This window comes from Nothobranchius furzeri, chromosome 3 (assembly GCF_043380555.1).
Source record: "Nothobranchius furzeri strain GRZ-AD chromosome 3, NfurGRZ-RIMD1, whole genome shotgun sequence".
Classification (NCBI taxonomy): Eukaryota; Metazoa; Chordata; class Actinopteri; order Cyprinodontiformes; family Nothobranchiidae; genus Nothobranchius; species Nothobranchius furzeri.
In genome coordinates this window covers 83,078,246-83,097,175 of record NC_091743.1, presented here as the reverse complement: position 1 = coordinate 83,097,175, position 18,930 = coordinate 83,078,246, and the positions used below count along the sequence as shown (strand labels likewise).

General features: G+C 41.2%; 1 protein-coding gene across 2 annotated transcripts in view; it reads left to right on the top strand.

The window, feature by feature from the left end:
* Positions 1-2,659: 2,659 nt before the first annotated feature.
* ptprnb (protein tyrosine phosphatase receptor type Nb) overlaps positions 2,660-18,930 on the top strand; it is a 32,570-nt gene continuing 16,299 nt past the window's right edge. For both annotated transcript variants that reach the window (XM_015957996.3, XM_015957995.3), the window contains exons 1-6: positions 2,660-3,353; positions 15,517-15,567; positions 17,704-17,814; positions 17,892-17,991; positions 18,062-18,224; positions 18,326-18,713. In XM_015957996.3, the coding sequence (XP_015813482.3) occupies positions 3,275-3,353; positions 15,517-15,567; positions 17,704-17,814; positions 17,892-17,991; positions 18,062-18,224; positions 18,326-18,713 (892 nt within the window). In that variant the 5' untranslated portion in view covers positions 2,660-3,274. The remainder of the gene's footprint in view (positions 3,354-15,516; positions 15,568-17,703; positions 17,815-17,891; positions 17,992-18,061; positions 18,225-18,325; positions 18,714-18,930) is intronic.

The following is an 18,930-nucleotide window of genomic DNA, read 5'->3' as shown; positions in this document are numbered from 1 at the left end:
AACAAAGTGCTTGAAAAGAAAAAAAGTAGGTAGATTTATCCCCAATACACATTTTTACCAGTGAAAAGCAATAATATATAAGCATTTAATATTTATACATGTGATGGAATCAGATCACCCCAGAAGTCAGTCCCACATCCAGGGCCGTATCAAGGCATTTGAGGACCAAGGCAAATATAGGCTTGGAGCCCCCACCACCTTACTCCCTGCTCAGTTATTATAAGATGGCAGCGTGCTGAGAGTACAGATTGTTGTTGCTTTTATTTAATAAACAATCATTTTAAAGCACTGTTATTATATCTGACTGTTTTTAACAGCAATCCTAGCTCAGACACCACATCACTTTCTACATATATGTCATGAGCTCACTGAGCGTCAGATTACCAGATTCATACTGAAGTTGTATTGGTGAAAGTAACAAAGTAATGCAAAAGTAGTGTAATGCCTTACATTTTAAAAATCAGTAATATTGTAATGTAATGAATTACTTTTAAATGAGGGTAACAAGTAATAAATAATGGATTACAGTTTTGAAGTAACTTGCCCAACACTGGTGATTCTCAGCTTTGCTGAAGTCCTGCCAAACAATAACAACCGTTTCCACAATCAGGTGAAATACTGAAGGATCTCTTGTGTTCAGGTCTTTGATGGATCATTACCAAAAGTGGTGTAATGGAGAAATATTTATTGCCCTGAAACTTCTTTTGTTCTCCACACTCATTTCAAATAAAATATGAGGTCATAATCTGGTGCAAGCACAGGATATGAGTTCAAAGATGTGTGTTGATGAGGTGCCTGCTGTCCGTTTGAGGATAAGGAGCAAGTCATCCGTTGTCCATATATACAGGAACACCAATGAGACTGACACCTTTGGATGTTTGTTACTCATGTTTTTATTCTAGAATAGATTTTCATTGCATGTCAGTGTGAATTTGCATGTAAAGTGTCTAGATTAAAATCACATTTTGAATTTCATCATTTGGATTTATTGTCATACATTTAGACGTGATTCCAAACATTTAGACTTAATTTTTCTTAAATATTTGAAGGTTTTAATTTGGGGGGGGGGGGGGGGGTGATTAAACTTTTATAATTTCCTAATTAAATGTGGTGTAAAGGTGACTTAATAACTAGTGATGTAAGAAAATATCGAAATGGCAATATATCGATAATCAAAAACTGCGTATCTAATTTTTGGAAGAATTTGCATGCAAGCATTTGTGTATTTTTTCTTTTATTTTGGTGCATTTTGATTGCCAAACACTACTTGGCAGCAGTGTGCAATGGGTTTGTTTCCAGCTTTGAAATGTAAATCCCTCTATTATGGTTCTGATACCTCATGTTAAACATGTTAAGTGTCAGTTTGGACTGTTTATTGCATTTTCCTACATAAATTCCGTCTAAAAAAATTGCTAATATCGCCTGACTGAGTGTATCACAATATATCGTCTCCCCTCTATCGTGATGCATATTCTATCGCTAAAATTTCGCCAATACACATCGCTATTAACATTAAAAATAGTTTTTAACACTTTTTTAGCCCATTTTTTACTAACTGGCTTCAGTGGTTCTTGAATCATAAACTTGAGCAGCTTCACATTGGACAGCACTGTGTTTACCAGAAGCTGCCCTTACATGGAGCTGAGTTGGTGCTACAATGTTTGGATAACTGAAGGGAAAAAAAAACACAGTTTAAAACTAATAAATAAATAAATTTATAGTTGAAAAGAAATGTCAAATTTTGAAGAAAAAAAACTTATTCTAAGTAGTTTTCTTTCAACTTGAAAAGTTTTAATTTAGTGCTTTTTTTTTAACTTTATTTTAGATTGTTTCGGTGTGTGGCAGGGTGGAGAGGTGAGGGCCCAGGCTGGATTCGATCCCCAGACTCCAGGGTGGAGGTCCAGGAAGCTCAGTCTGTCACAAGTGCTTTTGTTTTGTACTATTTTTTACACTTTCAACATGTTTTTTTAGATTTGAGTTTTGTGTTCAGATTCCTTTTTCAGGTAGGAACAATAGTGGGAGGAGGGGGTCTCCACCTGCTTTACGGCAGTAGCTGTACTGTGCTGGTAGCTAATATAACAGCTAGCAGTTAGCTTTTGTTACTGTTAAAAAGCTCAAGAAGACATTTGCTTTTTGTTGGCATTATGGTGGAGCCTGAAAGCAAACGTGAGAGTGTCTTTGGAGGTGAAGCAAAGAACTAAAACCAGAGTGAACATCGGTGCAGCCTACAGCTATTTGAGGGAGGGAGCTAAAGGGGGCTACAAAATCACGGACTGACGAGGACTTGTCTTTATTGCAACTGGAATTGTAAGTAATTATTTTTTTATCCAAATGTGTGGTTCTTTTGACTTTGTGGCTTATTTGGTATTCATTGTTGGCTCTCATAGTGTTAGCTCAATGCTAGCACTAGCTACAGCAGGCTTCTGCAGGGTTGCATGTGACAGTTGTAATTCCGCCATCAACCAGTATGGGGAAGAAGCAAGAAACATATTGTTACTTTAAAGGGGAACTGTTTTGGCTTGCTTTTAGCAGCCCCTAGTGTATGTTTGTAGAACTGAAAGCAAAATCTATCTGCTCGCTGTGCGTTCTTCTTTTAAACAACAGCTGAAATGTCTCCCAGCCTTCGTTAGTGTCTACAGGAGGGATTCATCACTAAATTAAATAAATCAGCTGTGTTCATGATCTAAAACATGCAGGAAACGTGCTGGAACCAGCGCCAGGTAGGTCACCTCCACTGTCCCAACAGAAGGCCAGTCAGAAGTTGCAAGTGGAATATTCTGGACACAGAGGGCGATAGGGGCTGGGAGGCCTTTCATTAAACTTGTGAAGGGTCATTTTAGCCCATACTGGCTCAAGAAAATGATTTAAAATGATGAAAAATTAGAAAAGTATCCCTTTAACCTGTTTTAGTACTTCAGGTGGTAAATGTGACCTATTGTAACAGTTTTTTTTTCTTTTATTTATTTATTTATTTTTGCTTTACCATGCGCATATTACCTGTGATTCCCTCACGTGGCTCCAGTTAAGTTTTGGTAGTGGCTTTTAATTTAATTTAATTTTTTTACGGCCCTCCGCCTCCCATGCCCATCCCCCCCACCCCCATTCTCTCCTCCCCTTTTCTCTCCTTTTCCTCCTCCTCCCCTTTTCTGTCCTCCCCTTTTCTCTCCTCCTCCTCCACTAACAGCAGCAGAAGCTCCCAAGACATGGAGAGCTGGTAAAAGCGCAGCAGTAGCATCTCTCCTGTTCCTCCTCTTCGGTGGATCTTGGATCTACCATGAGGTCTCCGCGGTTCTGGGCGGCTCTGTGCCTCCTCCTCACCGCCTCCTGCAGGCTGTGCACGGCCGCCCGACACGGTAAGGTCCGTGTTTCTGGTCCAGCTTTGACTGATGCGCTTCGTGGTTGACGCGGTGCGCTTGGTGCGTAAATCACGACTTCCCGATGACAAGTCCCTGAAACATTTTAGAGCGAGTTTGTGGGTTTGCTTAACAGCTTGAGTTGGTTATTATGGGATATTCTGCTATTTATTTCGTTTTTACAGCTTAGTTGTCTTTCAGTGTATTTATAACAGGAAGTTTCACGCTCTCAACCTGACACTAAGTTGTTTGTTTGACTCCTGTAGAGTCTGATCCGTTTAGCTTTAGGCAGAGAGGAACACTGAACTCTCCTTGATCTCTTGCTCAGTTTTTCTCCTCATCTGTTTGCATCGGTGCCAAATTGCGTCACTGGCGCAAACCGGCTCAAGTGTCTGAGTCAGTGAATCTTTTCATGTTTGTTGAGCAACTGGGGGGGGGGGGGGGGGGGTGGACGCTTTGATTCCTAAAGCAGTTTCTGCAGGTCTGTGATATAAATCCAGATTATTAACAGGCATTTATAATAAATAATTGCACATAGCAGTCAGATTATCACTAAAGTATTCTTATATGAGGAAGATGGGATTGTTGCATGCAGTTTCATGGACATGTCGATTATGATTCTTTAGTTCTTTGTTATTTTACTAGAAATATACAGTCAGTATATGTGTTTGCAACCTGTTCTATAACAGACACAACCGAGATTGCGACATTTAAGAAATGGCAGTTGGAAATGTTTCTAATGAACAGACAAAACAGTATTCCTTATCAAAACAAATCAGAAAGCCTTTGAAAACAGCTGTGTTACAAACTGCAATCTCTTTCAGAATGAGGGAGCTGCTCAGATATACGTCAGAAAGTTATGAGTCATAACCGATCTCTGTCTGCTCGCGGCAATCATTGACTTCCTGTCTCAGAGACTAGACATGTTTCAGCACCATGGACAGAGACTGGACATGTTAAAACAGATGACCAATGAAAGTCTTTCAAGAAACTGAACTTGTTTCAGTATGACAGACAGATCTTGGATGTGTTCCAGCATCGAGGACAGAGACATATCATGTTTCAGTCATACAAACAAAAGCTGGTAATGTTTCAGTGAACTTGAACCAGGCTGACCATGTTTCAGCCCCACAAACAATGTGTTCCAACACCATGGAGACCAGCCGGGTTTCAGAAAAACAAATAGGCTGGACATGTTTCAGCACCATGGAAAATGACTGATTGTGTTTCAGAACCATGGAAGGAGACTGGACATGTTTCAGCACCATGGACAAAATATCCCAGTCAGCAAATCAAAATCTCTCGAAACATCAACGTAAAATACAAAAAAGAAAAAAAGATAGAGAATACATTTGTTATCCTGTGTGATGCTTTCAGTATTGAGGGTAGAAAAAGAAGACTGGATATCAGACCTGAACTTTTGCTTATTGATTTTTTTTATCCTGAGAAAACATTTGTTACCAAGCTGTGGACAGTTTAATATTATTCATCCAACAGTGCGTGCCTGTTTGGATCACTGGGAAATAAATCTGGACTGAAACATCTCCATATGGTGTCAGATGTGAGACAGACTGAGGAGTGTTAAAGATTCATTACAGAGTCATCTAATTATAAGCTGTTTAACCTTGTTACAAAACTCACATGTGTGCATTTGACTACTAAATAGATGATTAGCCAACACCACAGATTTGTTATAAAGACAATTAGAGCATCCTGAAATCCCAAAGCTTCAGAAACTCCAGTTCTGGTTTCAAAAATGTAAAATTAACATCAAAAAAGGAGAAAATAATCTTTAAACAGACTTCTTTTCAGTTACCCTGACAAAAATATCAAATAATTACTATTTTCAGCTGCAGTGAAGCGTTGATTTTTAAGCAGCTTTCAGTTTTCCTGCTGGCTTAAAATAGAGTGTCAGTGTGTAAAGGTAAGAGGTTACGGGTTCGCCTGAGCTGTGGAGCTGCGTTCACCTGCTGCCTTCAGCAGACACTCTGCCCCTTCCATTCTGCTTCATGCAGGCCGAATCAGTCCACCCTAAATGGCCCTGATGGCCCGCGGATACGTGACAGAGCCAGAACCTGGTAGGAGGATGACAGTAAAACAGAAGCATGATGATGATGATGATGATGATGATGATAGCTATGATGATGATGACGACGACGATGATGATGATGATGATGATTATTGTGATGATAATGATGATGATGGTGATAGCTATGATGATGATGACGACGACGATGATGATGATTATTGTGATGATGATGATTATGATGATGATGGTGATGGTGATGATGATTATGATGATGATGATGATGATGATGATGGTGATGATGATGGTGATGATGATGATGATGATGATGATGATGATTATGATGATGATGATGATGATGATGATGGTGATAGCTATGATGATGATGACGACGACGATGATGATGATTATTGTGATGATGATGATTATGATGGTGATGGTGATGATGATTATGATGATGATGATGATGATGATGATGATGATGGTGATGATGATGGTGATGATGATGATGATGATGATTATGATGATGATGATGATGATGATGGTGATAGCTATGATGATGATGACGACGACGATGATGATGATTATTGTGATGATGATGATTATGATGATGATGGTGATGGTGATGATGATTATGATGATGATGATGATGATGATGATGGTGATGATGATGATGATGATGATTATGATGATGACGATGATGATGATGGTGATAGCTATGATGATGATGACGACGACGATGATGATGATTATTGTGATGATGATGATTATGATGATGATGGTGATGGTGATGATGATTATGATGATGATGATGATGATGATGATGATGATGGTGATGATGATGGTGATGATGATGATGATTATGATTATGATGATGATGATGGTGATGGTGATGATGGTGATGATGATGGTGATGATGATGATGATGATTATTGTGATGATGATGATGGTGATAGCTATGATGATGATGGTGATGGTGATGATTATTGTGATGATGATGATTATGATGATGATGGTGATGGTGATGATGATTATGATGATGATGATGATGATGATGATGATGATGGTGATGATGATGGTGATGATGATGATGATGATTATTGTGATGATGATGATGGTGATAGCTATGATGATGATGGTGATGGTGATGATTATTGTGATGATGATGATTATGATGATGATGGTGATGGTGATGATGATTATGATGATGATGATGATGATGATGGTGATGATGATGATGATTATGATGATGATGATGGTGATGGTGATGATCATGATGAGGATGATGATAATACTGATAATGGTGATGGTCATGATGTGATGGTGATGGTAGTAGTGATGATAATGATCGTGATGTTGTTGATGCTGGTAAATGGTAAATGGTCTGTATTTGTTAGCATCTTCTTAGGGTTCTATAACCCCCCCCAAGGCACGTGTAACGTCCAGCAATGGTCAGTTTTAGGTGCAGTTTGACCTTTCAACATCTATTCAACAGCTGGTCAAACAGGTGTCAGAGTCCAAGCCCCCAGGCCGGGCTCTCCCAGCAGACCGGCTTCCGTCTTGGACCACATTACCCAGCATGCCCCTCGCGGGGATTCCCTCCACGTTGCACCTGCGTCAATCCGTGTCTATATATGGAAGACGCCACACCGGCTCTTCACTCAGTCATCGTTCCACCGTGATCCATGATCAGAGTATTCTGAAGCTACTACAGCTGAACCTCCACCTTTCTTACTCAGACCTCATCCAACCGTCAGCCTTTCCAGCACCGCTTTCAGCCAGCAGTCTGTAATAAAAGCTCTTACTCCGGAACCCAGTCTTCGAGTCTGACAACAGGAGACACAGGACTGCATGTGTTCCCTTTAAATGAGCCTGCCTTCATACCAGCTGGAGCTCAGAGACTCTGCTGGTATGACAACAATAACTTTCTTTCCCCAAGGCTTCCACATAAGGAACACTCCAGCTTGGATCAGTTGCTAAACCGAGAATGATTTCCTAAATCGATATGAACTAACGTTAGTTTATTGCTATTTATAATTATTATAATGGAATGCTTCATTAATCTGTGCCCAATGATTGAAGTGTGAAATGAAGTTATGTCTACAATGATTGCAATGTGGTTCCGCATGTTTATATGGCGAGGTCATAACATCTGCACTGCTACAACCCGTCTAGGAGGGCCAGGTTGTAACATAAAAATGGTTCCATCTTCCACCATCTCCAAACCACCACACCAGAATTCCGAGTACAATAACTTATTCACAAGATCAAGGCGATGAACTAAGGACGAGGGAGGATTAATAACTCAGGGTGAACCAATGCCTAAAAGGATAAACAAAACACCTCTAACTTCAGAATGACAACTGACCTGCAAACTTAAAGGAAATCATTGACAACCAAACTTACCTCCCTGACTATCCGAAACAGGAGAACACAGGAATGCAAAGAAAAAAGGCGGTTCACCCCTACAGAATCCTCGAATGGCAGGTAATAGTCACAAAAGCACAAGGGCATCACACAAACACAGAGCATCAAGTGGTGGCTGGTTGGAATGAGGGGAGGATGAAGAACCCAGCTGCATCTCACAGCTTTGCTTCAGCTGATCTTCCAATCCAAACGTCCCCTGGCCATCATCCATAGGAGGGCACCTGCACACTCAAAATAACACTAAAAAAAAAGAATAGTATAAAAATAAAAGAAATAATGTTCCTTATGACCGTGGTCATAACAGCACTCACACAATAACAAGTACGGTTAAGTTAAACTCTGACACATAAATAGTCTTTTACCCAGTCAGAACATCGGGATCAAGGAAGGGTGTTTTCTTGGTAACATCTCTCAAACCTGTCAGCCTATGATTGGCTGTGCAAATCATAACATCAAAACCTTAAAACTGGATCACCCTGGGTGAGTCGGCAGTTCTAGAGAAAGTTTCAGACCGGCCATCTGTAGCAAAACCTCTTTAACCATCAAAGATTTTGACACGTCGTCAAAACCTTTTTGCACCTGCGAAGCTGATAAGCAACAGTTCCTGCAGAACAACGCTGATGTTGTTCAGGTTCCTCAAGAGTCCACCAGACGCGCGGTTCCATCCTCTGTTGTGACCTGGAGACAACTCTTAAGACCGGTTTCGTGAGGCCGCAGTTTCTCCTACGGACCTCGGCGCCTAGAAGCCAAAGGACTTCGACATTCCGGATCTATCACGAGGGTCTCTGAGACCGGGTGAAGTAGACATGACAGATAGCGTCTGATGTGTTTTGATAACAATCAACTTCATAGCTTAACGCAAATCAAATTCTTTGACATCCAGAACTCAGCGTTCCTAGATAAGGAAGTTCTGACTAACACCACATTGACACATAGGTTTATACATCACATTTAGTTCCATCCACTCACAGTAAATGCTTAGTTAACTTGTCACGTTTTAATTGTTTATAAAATAAATTCTTACTTTTATAAACCTGACTCTTTTCTGAATCAAAACAAAGTGTGTATAATTACAGTGATCCCTCGTTTATCGCGGTAGATGTGTTCCAGACCTGGCCGCGATAGGTGAAAATCCGCGAAGTAGGGACTCCCAGCATGCCCCTCGCGGGGATTCCCTCCACGTCGCACCTACGTCACAAACCACGGCTATAAACGGAAGTCGCCTTTCCAGCTCACCACTCAGTCATCGTTTCTTCAGATTCGTGATCAGAGTTTCCAACCTACCGATCAATCCAACGAACTGTCAGCTCATAGTAAGTTCTTACTTACTTCTGGAAAGCCCGGCATTTCCGTGTCACTTCGTTGACGCTCGAACGCTCGGGGGTTTCCTAGATTAATCGTGAGCCGGCGTTTCACCGACGCTATCACTTCCGCATCTGTGAAACCACGCTCCCTACAAGCTCAACTCCCGAATCCAGCCGACCAGTCTGACATACAGTACTATACTGAATTATCGTATGATCACTTTCTCTTTTTGTGGGTAAAACTCAAGAAAAAAATTTTTTTTTACTTGGTTTTTTATAGTTTTATTACAAAAAGTGCATTTTATGATGAAATTGATGAAAATAAACAGGAATTTCTTGACATTTCGAATAGAAAAATACCGCGAATCGGCGAATTTCCCTTGAATAAGGCTCCAAAAAAAAATCCGCGAAGTCGTGAATCCGCGATAAACGAACCGCGAAGTAGAGAGGGATCACTGTACTTAACAAAGCAAAAATCCTAGAATCTTCTGATAAATACAATAAAGACCAAGCAGGGTTGATATTTTATATTTAAATAGAGTATCACAGCCTAATGGTCATAAGTAGAGGTGATATATATATCTTGAGCTCTTAAAGCACTCAATTTACCGAAAGCTACACACTTCACAATCAGTCATTCACCCATTAACACACACATTCACACACTGGTGAGAATGAGCCACGACGTAGTTACAGCTGCCCTGGAATGCACTGACAGAGGAGAGGTTGCCGAGCACTGGCACAACCGGTCCCTCCGACCTCCACCAGCAGGCAAGTAGGTTGAGTGTCTTGCCCATGGACACAACAGCAGAATTCTCTGGTCAGAGCCGGGATCGAACTTGGAACCTTATGATTACTGGACTACCCGCTCTCCCTCCTGAGCTACGGCTGTCTGATGTTGATGATGATGATAGAAATAATGATGATGAAGATGGTGATTGTAATGGTGATGATGATGATGATTGTTAGGGTCCCTTTTACAGGACACTGACTTGGCTCGGACTAGGGAATCCTGGTTCTGGCCCACAACATAAAAGATAAATTAAGTAGTAAAAGAGGAGCAAGTTAGAGGCAACCAAAAGATTTTATCCTTTACAAACCAAAGAAAACACATCAGCCAGGGACTGGATTTACTAACATAAAACAACTAGACACAGTCCCAAAATAAAGGAAAAGGGAGAAAGAAAAAGAATTGGTGTTTAGTCAAATCTCTGAAAGAGATTAACAGAAAAGGCAAAACCTCTATTTTAGCAAAACCCACTAAACAAGCCAGTTAGAGGGGAAACAGGTGTCAGTACAAAATCTAAAAATAACTAAAAGTGTGTGTGTGTGTGTGTGTGTGTGTGTGTGTGTGTGTGTGTGTGTGTGTGTCTGTGTTGGGGGGAAGGGGGGGGGGGGCACAACCTTAATACCAATAACAAATAACAAATGAACCTGGTGCCAAAACTACCGAAAGATTACTTCTATGTAGTTTAAACTAAAACACCAGTTCAAAGACGTGAGCAAAAAGGATCTGCAACTTCAAAAGGGCTCAGCACATCCAAGAAGTGCTTCACAAAACAGGCTTAAAGCCTTCAAACAACCTGCAGTCCGGAATGGAGGTTAGGCTCCCCTTTTAAAGACCCAAAGAGAAATCAGTCCCACCTGGGAGAAGGTGGAGGGATGCATCCGGTGATTGTCCTGCCGAATCCTCTTGTCGTCGTCATGGTGATGGGGTAAACTGATGGAGGTGGCCATCTTGCAGGGCAGGAGGAGTGATCCGGTTGCTCAGGAATAAAACACAGTGGATGAACAGGAAAAACCCAAGGGAACATAACGATGATGATGATGATAGTAATAATGATGATGATGATAGTAATAATGATGATGATGATCAATCAATCAACTTTATTTATATAGCACTTAATCCTACAATGCATGCAACTCAAAGTGCTTAACAAATTAAAAAGGCCCCGCATACCCACATTCCCTCCCATCCCCAGAATATTAAAAACAGTCTGACAGTAAAAAAAACCCTTCATAACACTCATCCTCCAGCACACACACACACACACACACACACACACACACACACACACACACACACACACACACACACACACACATGCCCCCTTCCCCCATGGAAAAAGCTGGATTGACTGAGATCAGATTAGCCAGACCAGCTAAGATAAGGAAACGCCATCAGGGGAGCCATCCACCCCGACAGCAGCAGATCCACAGCAGCAGCCGAGGCACCGACACAGGGCGCCCAGGGCAAGGAGGGCGGAGACCCCCACCTCCACCCAGGCACACCTGGACAGCACCCAGGCCACCACAGCCGACCGCAGCCGCCGGGGCAGAGGGCTCCCACAGAGGAAACACTGGAAAATGGTTAAATTACGGTTAAAATATAAAATCAAAAGATTTAAAATGAGAATTGTAATATAAAACGTTATATAGATATTAAAATAATGTTGACCATAAATCTAAGGTTAAAAACTGTTTTAAAAAGCACGTATAAAGAAAGAATACATTAAATAAATAAATAAATAAATAAATAAATAAATAGATAAATAAATAAATAACCTAATTAATTAATTAATTTAAAAAGAGATAATGATGGTGATGATGGTGATGGTGATGATGATGATGATGATGATGATGATGATGATGATGGCAATAATGATATTGATAGTAGTAATGATTATGATGATGATGATGGCAATAATGATATTGATAGTAGTAATGATTATGATGATGATGATGGCAATAATGATATTGATAGTAGTAATGATTATGATGATGATGATGGCAATAATGATATTGATGATAGTAATGATGATGATGATGATGATGATGGCAATAATGATATTGATGATAGTAATGATGATGATGATGATGGCAGTAATGATATTGATTATAGTAATGATGATGATGATGATAATGATGATAGTAGTAATGATGATGATGATGATAGTAATAATGATGATGGTGATGATGATGATGATCAATCAATCAATCAAATCAAAGATACTTTATTAATCCCAGAGAGAAATTAGAGTTTCAGAGATCAGACATACATGGGCAAGACACGTGACAATAATTGGTGACTGTGGTCATTCGCAACCCTGAGTCGCACTACCTTAATAGAGATAAGAGGGTTACATGAGGATTGGTTCAGGTGGAGGGAAAAAAAGGCACTTCAGAGCTACCCTCCACTGGGAGGGCTGCTTTGCTTTGCAAAAAAACACCTCAAACATATATGCAACAGACTTGTAGATGATGATGATGATGATGATGATGGTAATAATGATGATGGTGAGGATGATGATGATGATGATGATGATGATGATGATGATGATGATGATGATGGTGAGGATGACGATGATGATGATGATGATGATGATGATGGTAATAATGATGATGGTGAGGATGATGATGATGATGATGATGATGATGATGATGATGATGATGGTGAGGATGACGATGATGATGATGATGATGATGATGATGATGGTAATAATGATGATGGTGAGGATGATGATGATGATTGTAATAATGAAGATGATGATAATGAAGATGATGATGATGAGGATTTTCTGCAGTCATGTGTATTAAAGCCGTTTTTACATGATCAACCAGCACAATCCTTGTTGTCCCCCTGACTGCTGCAGGAGTAAAACTACTTTTCCACACTGATGTTTGTTTATCGCCCTCTGTTAGAGTCTTACATCAGTCAGGGCCTTCAGCGCTTCGTGTATGAGCTGATGAGCATTCTACAGTGTTCTCTACTGACTGAATTTGTATCTAATTTAAACACAAACCAGTGAGAAGAGGTCAAACAGATGGTTTCACTTTAACATGAACATAACCATGCTTTCCATGGTAATTATAGTAAAATCTCTCCTTAAGACTTAGATGTTTTTGTGGCTAACAGTAGAGTTTGTGTGTGTTTTATTCTTTCTTTGTTTTAGTTTTTTTTACAGGCATTTGAAGCCTACTTGTAGTTTGATGCTTGGCTTAATTTTGAAGCAAGAACATTAAACTAATTTGTGAGAATGAACTTTGATCATCTCTTTCATGAGTTCAGTATATAACTGCTCTAGAACTTACCTAGCAGCTGAGATCTCTGTTGAACATTGATCTCCGCTTATCTCCCATCAGGATCTGAATCTGATGTTATTATCAGAGACTTCTGGTTCTGCAGCAGCAGCTAATGAACGGTCACTTGGGTTTATTTCCTGATTCACTTAGGAAGTCAGGAAAATCGAACATCAAGTGTCGACACCATGAACAAGACATAGAGTAGACAAGTTCATAATGCATTTACACAATTTGGACCAAACGACTGTAGCACCATCATTTTAATTATTAGATGTCAAGAAGACTGGTGGGTGGTATAAGTGAAGAACTTCACCATATTTGTTTACCGTATTACGTGAGTACTGCGTGTTTAGGTGAGACTTATCACAGCCCACCTCTCTTTTCTTTTATTACTAATTATTTTTAAGTTTACTTGGAAACTGATAGAAGATGATCCTAAAATCTGCTCCGTTCCTCTGATTGATGCCAGAATTTCGGCAGAGATGCAAATCAAACCCAGCAACCTGTAACCATGACGATCATCCATCACGATGCTCGTTGCAGACTGAATTACTCTGAAATTCCTCCTAATTAGTTGGGTGTTACATGTGGTGATTGAATGGTGGCTAGTTTAACATGACTGTCCGGAAACAGCCTGGAGGGATGGAGAGTGGGTGGAGAAGAGGATGGAGAGAAGATTAATCATCACAGGGAGTGTGAAGAGGATGGATGGATGGATGGATGGATGGATGGATGGATGGATGGATGGATGGATGGATGGATGGATGGATGGATGGATGGATGGATGGATGGATGGATGGATGGATGGATGGATGGATGGATGGATGGATGGATGGATGGATGGATGGATGGATGGATGGATGGATGGATGGATGGATGGATGGATGGATGGATGGATGGATGGATGGATGGATGGATGGATGGATGGATGGATGGATGGATGGATGGATGGATGGATGGATGGATGGATGGATGGATGGATGGATGGATGGATGGATGGATGGATGGATGGATGGATGGATGGATGGATGGATGGATGGATGGATGGATGGATGGACTGACTTCCTGATTTTTGGAGATTCCCAGACAGATTTCTGCTGGTGGAGATTCTTTCTGTTGCCTAGGAAATGAGACTGCATGTCTCAGGAGGTCTGAATACACCATGGTCAGACTCCGCTCTCCATTTTCTCCCATAAAAGAAAACACTATTGACAATCATTTACTGTGACACCTGATTTAGGGTGGAGTTTAACCAGGATGCACTCTGTGTGTCTGCCTCTGTGATTCTACAATGAAGAAGGATTCATTTCATCATTACAGCTGAATTGCTGGTCGCTGTTCCAGTTAAAAGCCTTGTCTGGCAGATTCAACTCCTTTGTGATCAATTAGTGTCGTTTTTCAACCTCAAAGACAGAGCTGTAATCTGCCTCTGGGCCATTAGGATGCCACCATGAAGTGATCAAACATTAATAAAGAAAACCTTTTCAAGGGCATGTGTGTAATATATCAATCTCAAATGAAAGATATGTAAAGGTGGAATATGGAATAGGAACACCAAAGCGACATCTAGTGTAGGGAGGTTGTAGTTGCAACAATAGAAAAAGGTTTCCAGCTGTCGGGGTAGCAGGTTCGCTGCCGACACGTGAATGTTTTTATTTCTGTTGTAGGCCACATAAACTCACTCTGATTTTAGATCTTTTATGGTCACTCCTCTTCTGAGAAGGATGACAACCTCTTCTGGGCTCAGAAGAGGCTGGCTGTCTTGCCAAATCGCCATTTTCCACTGGGTCAGCCTCGCTGTGCAGAGCAGACTGTTTGTTGACCTGCCTTGGTAACCCCATTGGCTGGTAGATGTAAACAAACCCAGTGTCGTGCCCGTCAACATAAATATTTGATTCTTTTTTTATTAAAACATAACTTTTAAAGGAAATACTGCACCTTCATTCTGCACACCTCTAGAAAATACAGCTTTTCATTAAATTGTTCCATATTCAACCTTTAACCTGATTACTCATCTTCAAATGAAATTACAGATTATGTGTTTTTAAATAAGAATATTCCAGAAATAAGAAGCTGCATGATCAAATAACCAATAGTTTCTCTAAAGATGAAGTAAAGAAGGACAATTTTTACACAAACATCACTTTACTGTAGCTTTCTAAAATACGCCAGAGCTCATTTCTACTCCATAGAACAGGGAAACAAACACATTTCCTCATGCAAGTTGGTTTTATTTTAGTGTGCACTACCGACTTGTTTCTTAAGTGTTTTATTTAAATAGTCTGCTTGCTTTTACTGATTTGTGTTCCTTTTGCGTCTGCAGGTTGTTTGTTTGAAAGGAAACTTTGTCCCAGAGGTCAGCTGTGCAGCGATGGTGAGTTTATGACTCCACATTCAAACTAGACAGAAGAACATCGTCAGCTGGGTGGTTTTAGAATAAAACCAGTCGTAGTCTGAGCCAAAAGCATGCACTAATATTCAATTTGGGTTTTAAAGTCTTGAACAGATTTTGTAAAAATGATGATTCTTTAAAGCCATGAATGCAAGTTTTTCATATTTTAAATCATTTCCTTGAACCGGTATGTGCTAAAATGACCCTTTACAGGGTTAATGAAATGTCACTCAGACCCCCACCATCCTCTATGTCCAGAATACCATATTATACATACTATATTAATTATACTTCAGAGCTTCCAGCACATTTTAGATCATGAACATCTGATTTGTTTCATTTAGTGATGAACCACTCCTGTAGACACTAATGAAGGCTGAGGAGACGTTTCAGTTGTTAGATTAGGTGTAAAAAAGACAAACACATTTCCTTTTGCTTTGCCCACAGATAATTAATAATGGACACTAGGGGGTGCTAAAAGCAAGCAACACTTGCCAGGTATTCCTTCAACTAAATCATGTTTATTTCACTTTTCCTGAATCCTCTGGATCCATCAACACATCTGTCAAAGGGTTTTCTCTGCTGCTGCCTCCAGCATCACAGAACCATCTGAAACAAAACCAGGCTTGTTGGTAACGATCCACAGGAAACTGAAAGCTCCTGCCAACCCCCTGTCCATCAAAACGATGAGGGCGTGAGCACAGAAATGCTGCGTTATTGATGGCAAGTTTTCTATCCAGAGGTAGAAACATTCAGACTCAGGTTCTGATTAAACTGGTTCCTATCAGAGTTAAATCTCCAGTATATCTAAAGTAAACCCGCATCCAGGTTTTCACGTGTCAGCCATAAAACAACACGACATAACACCTGGTTCAGGTGCTCCAGCTGTTTCTGATCCACAGAAAACGATTAGAATCAGAGCCATTTGAGACTTAGTTAATAGAAGACACTGAATATGTTGCATCCAGACATTTACTTTATATTACTTATTTAAATATTTGTTAAAACTATTTATAAGGTGGATGCATTTTTTTTACCTAAAAACTATCAGTTTGGGTTAAACTACAGAAAAGTTTAAGGATTGGAAATTTAGTCTAGAGTTTAATAAATAGATTGACGTGAGCACTACACTTCAATAACTGTAATGTGGGGGGGGGGGGGGGGTGCTGCAATACGATGAAAGGGAGAGGGTGGCGATGAATTGACAGAATAAAAAGAAGAGAGAGAAAGAACCCAACCAACATAAACAAGGCCTTCCCCTAGACCAATCACAGCCGTTTCGGCCATCTCCATGACAACAGTGACATCATTCGCCTGACGACCGTGTGTCTCCCTCATGTGTTTGTTTGACGAGAGGTGGGAGAGAGGTGATGACTCACCAAGGCCTGCGGACCGCAGTGTGTGTGTGTGTGTGTGTGTGTGTGTGTGTGTGTGTGTGTGTGTGTTGGATCGTTCATGTGAAATGACTGATCCTGAGAAACTCATCCTGCAGAAGTGTACATTTTTTAATCATACAATTTAAACCACTTATTTTAAATCTGTGACATCATAAAGAGCAGCTTTAGAGAACACAGCCAGTTAAAAATTAAAACAAAAGAGAACATCTGACAACTTCTGATCAAATCTAAATCAGTGTGACAATGTTCCAGCAGCCTCTCTGTGACACCATGGCGACAGACTTTCATGTCGTTGCCGGTTCCAGGAAGCGTTTCTGTTTCATTTCTCTGAACAACGTTACGGTTTGTAAAGGATCCAGGTCGGCGTCTGCCTGCTGCTGTTATCAGGAAGTAATCTAAGGTTCACCTTCAGCAGAGCAGACCTGTTTTGTCTGTTCTATGAATCAAGAAGATGCCATCACCAGTTTAACCTCATCCCACATTTTAATAAAGGGGATGTTGTATTTCTCTCAGCCAGAATAATTTTATCATTTCAGAATTGTCTTCTTTTTAATGATTTCAGCTGTGCGGGTCTACCTCGAGTGTTTTGGTTTTGGGTGCATGTGTTTCTCCTGCAGGCTGATAAAGGTCTCCTGGAAGCTGAGCCACCACAGCTGAAGCTTCAGTGGAAGCAGGAGAAACTATTCCTGTGTGAGTGTGTGCGTTGTCGGTTTCTGTGCAGATGGTTTGTTTGGACAGTGCCAGGTTCCAAACCAGGAGCCTGTCCAGTACCAGGTGTCTGTTCCAGTTCTGCATAAGCTGCAGGAAGTTCTCAAAGACCTGATGGTGCAGGGTGAGTGTCTGAACAGTGGCAGCGCCTCCACCCCACCTGCTGCTCATCACGCTTAACCAAGTCATCTGAACCTTCAGGCCTGACCTGGAAGGACGATGTGACCCAGGCCATCATCGGGCGAGAACTTAGCCACGTTCCTACTGTTGGTTCTGGACTTCAGGAGAAATCACCCAAACAGTATGAAAAGTGTGGTTTACTCGTCTTTTTGAAAGATGGCTTTGAGATCCTGAACTGTTTGATTTGTCAGGTTGTCCAAGCTCACGGGTCCTGGTCCGCAGAAAGATCTAGGTCCTGGAGATCCAGCAGATCCAGAAATGATGCAGCAGTACCTGGACTACATGGTCCTGGACCCGTCCAGGTCCTCGGTCCACATGCAGACGCCCCTGTTGGACTCATACACCTACCACAAGGTAGAGGATGAATCTGGTGGATGGAAGTAAACACCTGTTGTGTCTTTTCCAGATGTGCTTACCTCCTGTGACCACTTCCTGTTGTGTCTCTGACGCTGCAGCAGCAGCAGTTTGGCTTCCAGGATGAAGAGGAGCGCTCCCTCAACTCTCTGGATGAAAATCCAGCTTTCCCCCCTTCCACATCCAGAGGAAACGCTCTAGACCAAGACCGACAGCTTCTACAGGACCTGGTCTCCTTGTACCTCACCTCTCCTTCCTCGTCCTCCTCTTCTTCACAGTCTCTGCCTCGCCTCAGGGGAGCAGTTTCTCCAGGCCTCCCCTCCTCCTCCTCCTCTTCCTCATCTTTGTTCCCTGAGCTAGACTTCCCTCTGGACTACAGGGAGGACTATGTTTCCCAGGTCAGTCAGCTCAGGAAGCCACCGCCATCACAGCAGCAGCAGCAGAAGAAGAAGACGGAGTCAGCGTTTGACATCCTGTCAGGACTGGATGGTGAGTGATGAGGGACAAACAGAAATTCCTTTGTTTTCGTTCTATGGTTTTGTGTTTCTGTTGTTGTTTTTTCTTTACTCTTTCTCTCTTTAGGACTCAAACACCATCTCTAAACCTTTTAACAGGGATGCACTGATGCCAGTGTTGGTATCGGCACGATGCAGCGTGTGTTGCTTAGTACTCTTTAACCGCCCGATACCACACAGCTGGATTCTGA